At 31.3% G+C, this 11131-nt stretch overlaps 1 protein-coding gene across 2 annotated transcripts in view; it reads right to left on the bottom strand.

Annotated features, from left to right (window-relative positions):
• LOC144852190 (tyrosine-protein kinase receptor-like) overlaps positions 1 to 10910 on the bottom strand; it is a 56229-nt gene extending 45319 nt beyond the window's left edge. For both annotated transcript variants that reach the window (XR_013614275.1, XM_078709940.1), the window contains exon 1: positions 9818 to 10910. Coding sequence is in view for 1 of the 2 variants with exons in the window: in XM_078709940.1 (XP_078566066.1) it covers positions 9818 to 10511 (694 nt within the window). In the remaining variant the exon portion in view is untranslated. The remainder of the gene's footprint in view (positions 1 to 9817) is intronic.
• Positions 10911 to 11131: the final 221 nt, after the last annotated feature.

Here is an 11131-nt window from a genome sequence, read left to right on the forward strand (position 1 = left end):
GACGTAACGCAAGTAAGTTGACCATTCATAAGCAGTTTGAATCATTTCAATTTAAACAAAATACATATGCAACAAAATAGGTTTAAATTATAAATTTAGCTATCAAACTTTACAGTATGTGACAAAAAAATGTGATGTGCCTATATAGACATGATGATGTCATATCACTACCATATTTGGGCACATCAAACCTTTTTTATCAAACTAGTTTGATAGCGTAGACAGAGATTAAGATAAAAAAAGCACAATGTATAGGCCTTAAGAAAGCAGTCGAATTGCAATGCAAAACAGATGATAAAATCATTCAATACTGAAACTCTGTATGTACAAGGCGTTGACGGTCATACTCTACATCAAGTGCAAATCATCATTATAGTATTATTTCTTTTCTGACCTCGTTTGTGGAAAGGAAGTTAAAATAATTATATAATCAATATAAAAAAAACGTGATCAAGTTAACAAGAGAGGTTGTTTTATATGGTCCATCAAAAAATAAATCATCTATAAAAAAAAGAATCAATAACCACTACCGAGTTCATCTAACATGTTGGATGATGTAAAGATCTTTCTACCTCTATCAAACTAGTGTGATGTACCTAATATGGTAGTGATATGCCCAAATATGGTAGTGATATGACATCATCATGTCCATATATGGGCACAGCACATATACACTGCTCTGTCTACACTATCAAACTTTATGTGACAAAAAAATTTGATGTGCCCATCTATGGACATGATCTCATATCACTACCATATTTGGGCACATGACATTTTGTTTTCACAGAAAGTTTGATAGTGTACTGTAGACAGAGCTTAAGATTCCTTGTTATAGGAAGGTTGATAGTTGTATCATTACGAAATAAATAAACAAAGATGGAGTATTAATTATGGTGACGAGGACAGTGATGATGTTGATGAAGACAATGTAGATGATGAATAAGATGAGAAGGGAAATGAATTGATGACGTGTTGATAACAGGAAGTTGATAACTTGGAGATACCTCCACCACAATATTGATGACTGTGACAAAATGATAGTGATGTTGATATATTGATAAAACATCAGACATGTTGATGAGACAATGTTTGATTTGATTTAAAGATATTAAAATGAAAATGATGATGCGCATGATACCAAACAATTGATGAGGAAAATGTTAATTAAATGTATTATTCTTGGTCCTCAATTTTACAGTAACTGGAAACTTAGGAAAGTTGGATTAGGCCCTCCACGTACCCACGGCATCCAGCAGTGCAGCGCCTACCAGATCAGTACATTTGACAATCACCTACTCTTTTCGAATAGTGTACCAAGTTCTTGAGAAGAAACTTGAACTTGAACTAACAATAAGTATACATATACAACCCAGTGGAAATGCTGAATTAATAACTTAATGCGATATATTTTGCATTGACAATTTTTTTAATTTAGCGCAGAACACAGGCCAAATTTAAACCTATATGTACAGTACTCTGTAACCTGAATTCATAATTTACCCATGCTTCCACCTTGACAACTCCTTCACCCACACACCAGAATAAAAAAATGCATATTTTCTTCGGAAAAAAAATTAATTACGATAATGGCATTTCATACATTTTAAAAGTAAGGTACTTCACCAAATGATTTTATAAAATTACCTCGTAGAACTTTATTATTAAAGTATCGATAGTAACCATGACAATTATAGATTTTTTACAATATTCTCATACTCAGTGCTAACAGATAATCAGTCAGAAGGGCTACTACTACTACAACGCACTAAGTAATACGTTGTCTATTTACCTGGTTGTTGAATTTAAATGGTAATGCTCTCTTACGTCATTTCAAATTAATGATAAATATATAGTACTGACGTATATTAAGGGCCAGTGGCCGTATTTCACCAATTACACTTAAGTGAGATATTTCCAGGCCTTAAATCTATTTCAATTAACTCAATAATAATATTTCCCTTATTCACTTAGATAGGAGATTTTTTTTTATTTTCAGGGTAAGTATTTTCCTTAGCTTAAGTGAATGGTGAATACAGCCAGTGTTTCAGTTGAAAAAGATATTTTGAAAAGAACCGATTGTAAACTCCAATTGATTCCGGTCTTGATCGGTTTTAAAAATGTTTTCTGTAGAACAATTTTAGCTTCAACACAGTTTTTTTTTTATAAAACCTGGTTCGTAGAGAACCATTATTTTTTAACATTATTCAGCACAAAGAGTAGGTAAGGATGAAATGGGATTTGACTACATTTGCCCTAAGTTTCTAGTGTCTTACGTTTATTTATTAGTTTTTCAACAAATAATACATTAATTTTCTTAATAAATCAATCATTTATAAATGTGGATGGATTGGTACTCACATCAAGTCTAGAAATAGACTTTAAGCAGTGGCCACCAAAAAAAAAATAGAAAAAACATTACAATGAGATTACTGTACCATAATTGAATAAATAGAATAAATAAAGGTAGAATGGTTTGTGACATATATTTATATTATTATTATTTTAGCGCTTTCTCATAAAAAAAATCCTGGATCCGTCTCTGCTCTAGTTTTCCTGATGCTTCTTCTCACCAACCATTGACCAGCTATACACTCTAACCTTCATTAAGCTCTGTCTACGCTATCAAACTAACTTGACAAAAAAAGTGTGATGTAATATGGTAGTGATATGACATCATCATGTCCATATATGGGCACACCACATTTGTTTGTCACATAAAGTTTGATAGTGTAGACATAGATCATTTTAATTCTTCAACCTTCTTCATCGTCCAAGCTGTTTGACATCATCCAGGATACTCAACACCAGACTAACGAGCGTGGTGTTTTTCTGTGACATTTCTTTAATAATTACAACAAATTTAGGAACATGTACTTTTCTCGTCTCTGTCACCAATTGTTTTGTTTCGAGTTAAAATATTTGGAAATGATGTTTATATTTGCTATAATTATTAACGCAAACTGAAAGTAAATGATTGTACCCGGTGAAACAAATGACAATAATAACCTTTGCATAGATAGAACTTTTAATACAGTCACGCTTGACGTACCTATAATATATATATATATATAAAGTTTAATTATTGTCTTTTGAATAAGAATAAAGCTACAGTACAAGGATAGTTTAAAAACTGTGCCAACTTTTCTTTACATGTGTGTCATGCTATAGGATTTTTTTGTAAGATTTCTGTCCATTTTTCTTATACAGTCTTCCCATATCAGATGGCAGCCAATGGGTTTTTGGTTGAATTTAACCGATTATTTCGTCATTTTTAAATCATCATTTTTTGGGGGGTTTATTTTCTGCGGAAGTGATTAACGTTATTAAAACTACAAAATGGCCTCTTTAAAATCTATTAACAAAAAATGTTTTAATCTTCATTTTTCATCTTTAATTTTTTAATACCTACAGTATATTTAAATCAGCTGCATATAATACGTTAATAATTGGCTTTATCCATAATATTTTAAAAAAATCAATTTAGACAGAATACCGAAATAGAAAAGTGTTTTTTTTATATATACTAATATTTCCTTCGTCAATTTGGACTATATAACTGCATATGTTTCCTGTGTGTTTTAAATGTAGTTCTTCCTGTGATCCGGATATGAAAGCTCAGCACAGGAAAAGTACATTGATAAATATCACAGACCTCCCACCCTCCGATAAAAAGCAAACTGTCTGTCAATTTGACTGAATCATGAAAATCTTGGGTTTTTGGTCAATTTTACAGGCCAGTTTTATAGGCTCAAATATTGTACAGGCCAGTTTAAAACTCTGTCTACACTATCACTAGTTTAACAAAAAAGTATGATGTGCCCAAATATGGTAGTGATATGGTCAAATATGGAAGTGATGTATGACATCATGTCCATATATGAGCATATCACATATTTTTTGTCGCACATAAAGTTTGATAGTGTACTGTACACAAGGCTTAAGCCACATACAATCATCAGCAAAAACAGAAAGTATATAAAAAAGGAACAATTAAACTTAAATTTATTTTTTTTAAATCTATGTTCAATTCATGATAGCCCAATATACAACAATTAAAACAATAGATATCACAAAACACACCTATCTATTAACGCCATTTCTTGAAATAAAAATCTCCTTCTAACACTAACAGTATGATTGACTTAAGCTCTGCCTCCCTATCAAACTTGTGATGTGCCCATATATGTACATGATGTCATATCACTACCATATTTGGGCTTATCACTACCATATTTTGAAAACATCACACTTTTTTTGTAAAACTAGTTTGATAATGTGGACAGAGCTTTATGACTCATCTTCTGTACTACTGTACCATTATCTTACACAGGTTTATGGAATTATTTTATAAATAGTTCACAAAATAATCGTCTAGAGTACGCAAGATTTGTAAAAAAAATTTTAAAAAGAAAAGTTTTTTTTTTCACTTTTATTCGTTTATCATAATAATTACATATTTTTCACATAATACTCTCTTTTTTCATTATTTTCTTGAATGTATGTTACTCACAATTATAAAAATAAAAATAAAAATGCATATAAAAGAAGGAATTTAACGCAAATAACTATACTGTTAATATATTCAACAAAACATATTCATAGGACATTGGATTAGCATTATCATTATGATGGATTACTGATCATCACGTTTTAATGCGAGGATAATGACCTGTATCAAATAAACCTTTCTATTCTAAATTTCCTGACCTCGCTATTTAGTTTTGTTGGTGTACATGAAACACTGCCAACCTTTCTAAGAATCTTTATGAAGTAAAAAAAACCCGAAACAATTTAAGAACAGGATACGAGACTTCCTGAACGTATAGAAACCATCTGACGGGCCATGTAATACGTCAAAGAGCTACTAAACAATTGAAAAGCACAACTGAGCAGACGAGGATAAGTTTATAAATTCTATGTTCCAGGAAATTTGCACATTTCCATGTTTTTAATTATTCTTTGAAAACGAAAATTTAAAAACATCCTTATGTTTTCAGAAACTTAGTCTTTATAGGTAGATCTTTGAGGGGTCCACTTATCCCCCTCCCCTAAACTTGACAAAAAAACAATGAAAAAGATAGAAAATTAAGTTTAAGCTTACTCTTTCACATGTTTTAGGCCCTGAGCTCCCAAAATTCTAAATACTGAGGCTTTATACAGTATTTTTAAATCACACTTTTAAGTGAGATAGTTTCCTTTTAAATAATAAGTATTTAACTTAAGTCAATAGAAAGGATTTCTCTTTAAAAGAGAAATTCACTTTAACGTTAAAATTGTTTAATAGTTAGCTCTAGTAATTAAATAGTAAATATGGTCACTCGTTGAATGAGTGCATACATTTTGTTTCCATAGAAACATACTGTACAGTACATCTAATAACCTAAAACATCTGTCTTTTTGGAAAATCCCAAAGTATTTCAAATATTACAAAAAAGGTTTTCAATTTTCCAATGAAGTTCTTGTAGCATCAAAAGTGGAAGCAAAAATGAACATTAGCTTAAAGTACTTCAGAGTTCATAATTATTAAAAATTGAATCAGTACAAATGGCTATTAAAGGAACATATACTTTACACTTTAGTTCAGCTGTAATTTCAAGTTGTTCTATAGGTTAATTGTACAAGAATGTAATGAATAAAAATACTATACAGTGTTATGAATAAATTACACATGACATAAAACTAGTTTAAATGTCAGCACATATGTGTTACCATTCATTAAAATGAAATGAATTAATACATTTTGAGAAGTTCAAGTTATTGATTACCAAGTTTTCAGTTACGTATGATTACACAACAGAATATGAATTATATATATAGCAGCTACTTATGACCCATATTAAAAGGACACCTTCTTTTTGGGACTCAAAAAACTGTCCTCTAAATAGCGACATCCCCTGACTAAAGTAGTAGTGTTAAAAATATATAGGCCTACTATACTAGTTCTTTTCATGGGAATGTGTCCCCTTAATAAGGGCATCCCCTGACGAAAGTAGTAGTTTTAAAACATATTCTACCCCTAGTTCTTTTCATGCACTTAATAGGTGCATTCTGACTAAAGTAGTAGTGTTAATACTACCCATAGTTCTTTTCATGGGAAAATGTCCCCTTAATAGGAGTGTCTCCAAGGTAGTAGTGTTCTATAGAACTGTATTATAGACTTTTTTGTTGAGGCAAACAAATGTCATTTGAATGTGTAAATATGTGTATGCTCCATTGATTTGAGGTACTAATTAATAGCCCAATTCATATTTTTCTAATATTACAATACAGTAAAATCTCTATTAAGGGGACACCTTTGATACCTTACAAAGTGTCCCATTAACAGGAATGACCTTGTTTGTTTCACAGTAAAGTGTTCCTTAACAGAGGTGCGTATTCTCTCAAGAGGGGTATCCATAAATAGGGGTTCTCCTGAAGGGGTATCCCGATAGAGTTTCTCCTAAAGGGGTATTTCTAAGTAGAGGTTCTCTTGAAAGGATATCCCTATATAGGGGTTCTTCTGAAGGGATAACCCTATATAGGGGTTCTCCTGAAGGGGTATCCCTAAATACTGTAGGGGTTCTCCTGAAGGGGTATCCCTAAATACTGTAGGGGTTGTCCTGAAGGGGTATCGCAAAGAAGAGGGCAATCTGCTGTATAACATAGTAGTTTCTTCATTAATGTATACATTTTTTTATGTAATTTACTTCGTTAAATTTAATGCAATATCTTAATCCTCCTCTGTCCATTTAAATCTGCTTCAAGTAAGAAGAAGGTATAATTTCATAAAATGCATGTCAATGTTTAAAAGATGAGGCTATCAGATGAAAAAAATTATTGAATAAATAGCTAAAACATTTATGACTTAACGTCTGTAAGTAGCTTTTATATTTTCAATCTACAAAAAAAAATCAATAAGATCTATTATTATATGAATATAATTTGAATGGAAATACAACAATTTTAAAATTATGAATAAGAAATTTAACAAGTAAGTTTTATTATTAAAATTTGTATTTAAAATCAATATAAATTGCTTATATTAACAACACAATATATGGATATTTATTGTTTATTTATTTTCCACACATATAATGAACATAAAGTTAATATACGGCATAGGTAGTACACCAGTATTTTTAAAGAGTTACAATACACATTATGTATCTTCACGCTTTATTGTTTTTAAGCCCTGTCTACACCATCATTTAATGAGTTTGTTAGATCAAGTTAGAGGTGTGAAGGGCGTTTAATACATTGGAAGGCTAAGTCCAATACATTTTTAAATTCATCGTTTGTTATTTTTCCTATGGGAGCAACTTCCCAATGAAATTAAACAATGTGCTACAATTTCAGACTTTAAAGCCCAACTCACCAAACATTTGATCTCAAAATATTAAGTTGTAATTGTTTATTCAATGCAGCTTATTAATTGTTGGTGTATCCCATTATAACTTTGTTTTGTTTTTAATTAATTAATTTGTACTACTTAGTTTTGTTTATTTTTGTATTTTATAATAATGATGGAGTAAGAGCAGTTTTCTGTTTGGGCTCATGCCTATTACTTGCTCCTGGCAAGATGAAATGTAAAACGTACTTTTAAGACCTTTACCGAATAAATATTATTATTATTATTATCAAACTTTATGTGACAAAAAAATGTGATGTGCCCATATATGGATATGATGTTTCACTACCATATTTGTGCATACCATTACCATATTTGGGCACATCACACTTTTTTTGTCAAACTAGTTTGATAGTGTAGACAGAGCTTAGACATAGTCTGTGTGTTCTAATATTTTGTGCCATTCATTACTATCATGGGTTCATCTCAAGTGAGCCTATGTAGAATAGATCAATAACACATCAATGGATTTGGTACCGTATAGAACAATCAAGTATCTCGTACTGTAGTTTCGTAATGTACGGCTAGTCAAATGGCACAAAGGCTAGTAACTATAGCCCTAGTACCATTAAAAGTCTTGTTTTTATTTAAAATTTTAAAAGAATTAGAATTCGTTTAAAAATCTATTGTTAAAATTTACTGCAGGGACACAAAACGTTCTTACCTAGATTATTTTGGGCAGTCATCCAATATCCTGGACTATAGAGATTGTATAGTTCACATATATCTCTATGCCTGAATAACAATAGTAATATTTCTATTGAATTTGGTATTCAAATGTAAACAATGATTAGGAAGTATTAAATAGTGTTTATAAAAAATCCAAACAAATTGTAAATTGCCAAATATTCTACGATAAAGTTTAACAAATTGCATCCAATATTGATCTGTAGTGATAGACATACTCAGTTTAACAACCATTAACAGAAGATGTTTAACGTTTATATACAAAATTACATAAGGGCTACAGTACTGTAGTTGGGGTGGGGGGTGTCTATATTAGGGTAAGGAGAGCCTGCAAATAGAACGGTTACGATGCGTTGATAATGGTTAAGCAACCTGTCTGTTAAACAAACGTTTTTTTCTCTTCGAGTTGACATTTTGGCAACCTGTATTTGACATACACCGAAACGGTTTAACAATAAATAATCTACGCGAGTGGGAGGACAAGAAAGCAAAATTAGACTAATAAATGTTAACACAACTGTATCTGAGTTTTAATAACATTTTATTAAAATTATACAGTATCTTTAATGAATATAAAAATAGCAATACAGTAGGCCCTACTGTACCTTTTTTTAATTTGACTGAAAGAACATAATATATCTGGGTAGTACACATTATTATGTGGCTATGTATTTTTGCTTTTGATAGTTCATGTATAAGCAGGACGTGACTGTATTTTGGCTTTTAAGTTCATCATACAGACAAAAATAGCCACGGTCATATGAAGCGATTCCTGGTTCAAAGCTCATATTAAACAAAAGTATTTTTGGTTTTCAATACAATATAAGTATGTGGTTGGTTACAACACAGTTTTCTGTAAAGGTCATTCAACTATCAATCAGAACCCTACTTATGACGCTGTTAGAATGTTTGCTTTTATTAGCCTTAAAATGTCAACGAGGTTTTGGCTCGATCTATATTATTAATTCAATTCTCACTCAACAACTTGTGACAATAAAAAGAAATGTGCCGATTGTTCAGCTGGAAATGGCTACAACTTAAGCTCTGTCTACACTATCAAACTAGTTTGACAAAAAAAAGTGTGATGTGCACAAATATGGTAGTGATGACATCATCATGTCCATTAATGGGCACATCACATTTTTTGGTAACATAAAGTTTGATAGTGTAGACAGAGCTTTATATTCACTATGTTCTTAATAATCAAATGCACATTGTATTCTGAATGTTGCTCTTGATGTTGCTGTACAAATTATGTTTTTAAATTTATTTTAAAAATATGGAATGGATGAAAGATTGCGCAAGTTTTTCCCAAAGAAAATATGCACACCAGATTCTCGGTGCTATTCCCCAATGTATGTTATTTGTTCAGTATCATAGGCAAATGACATAATACAGCCACTCATGTGTATCACATATGTGCCTGTATCATGGAAAATTAGGTTAATGGTTAAGTTGGGGTTCAGATGCAGACATGTAAAACACATGAGATGCTGTTATCACAAAATTTGCCTGTTATAGTATTTGGACAAATTTAGATGCAGTAACGAGAATCAGCTAGGATGCAACAAGAAAAATGGTACATCTAGCAAAGTCATGAAAACATGGAACTTAATAAAACCTGATTAAATGTACCACTAATTATATGATTTTTTTTTACTAAAAAACATAAATTACTAAGTTTGTTTCACAATTTTTTACAGTAGATGGTATTATTGGCAGAAAAAATGAATTTATACATACCTTTAACAAACACCACATCTTCCAGAACTACTTTTAAAACTGGGTGGAGTGATATCAGTGCATTATCAGTGGAAGCAAACTTTACAAAACTTGAAGATGAGTTCTCCAACCATAAAAGTAGTCCGTAATTTGATTCAGCATTTTCTAACCAATACTCTAGAATTTCCTTGATTTCTACTTCAAAGACAAACGGCTCAGAATTTACATGTATATACTTTTTCGCAATTGCAGGTGTCGCGTCTCCACCTGTAGTATCTAGATAGCTAATAGACCAAAGTTCACCATTTCGACCTCTGGTTTTTGAGGTCACGACTTCCTCGAACCATGAGCGTACAATCCGTGATGCAGACACCGTATTATTTAGGCTCCCTGACGTATAGGTCAGCCTGAGTTTGGCACTGATTAGAGTGCTCTTATTGAGGTTAGCCGACCCCGAATCCCACTCACTAGTTCTCTTAAACGTGTCAATGTCAAAGTTCATCAATATGCGACTTTGGGAGCTTGACGTGGTCCTACCGAGTTCAAGATTTTCCTTGCGATAATTAATACTCCTATCGTCCTCAATGAAGGTATCAATAACAGGATTCAAATCGTACAGTCTTTGCAAAACATTCTGTGAAACTACGACCGAAATTACGCACGTAATTATAACGCAAATTTGGCATGCCCTGATGACTAAGCTTATTTTAAACATATTTAAAAGCGCAAACGAAAAAAATTGAATAAAAGTTTATATTAAAGTTTTCATTTGTGATTTATAAAAATCAATTTATATCTTTTTTTCAATTTAATATGTACCTACTATCAATGAATTTTTCAATTTAAATTTTGCAAAATGCGATACATTTCCACGCTATTAAGCAAGTCACGTTCCATTCAACAATATCAAATACATATCAATCAAACGGGAATGTCATCTTTTGTTTGTTTTTCATCAAACAGATTTCATGTAATATTCTTTGTTATTATTCCACCTGTTGTAAATTTCTTCTTATTAGTTCTCAAGTCATTCGCATCTAGCCGGAAACACTCGAGTTTATACTCCACTGTTCAATTGGTTTTTCTCTACGTTGTTTACGGTTTCCTTGGAGATTCATTCATTCCTATGTTGAAAACCAGAAAAACATTAGTTATATTTTCAGTATGTACAATTTTAAATTTAAATGAGATTGAAATGAAATATAGATGAATTGTACCACAATACAGTTTTACTTTATATCTAAATTCCTATAAATTAAAATTTTAAATTTTCTTTCCCTTTGGTTGGTAGTACATGTTTTCTTACTTTTACTTTTCAGGCCTATACATTTTAAT

Source organism: Antedon bifida, chromosome 9, assembly GCF_963402885.1.
Source record: "Antedon bifida chromosome 9, ecAntBifi1.1, whole genome shotgun sequence".
Taxonomy (NCBI): domain Eukaryota; kingdom Metazoa; phylum Echinodermata; class Crinoidea; order Comatulida; family Antedonidae; genus Antedon; species Antedon bifida.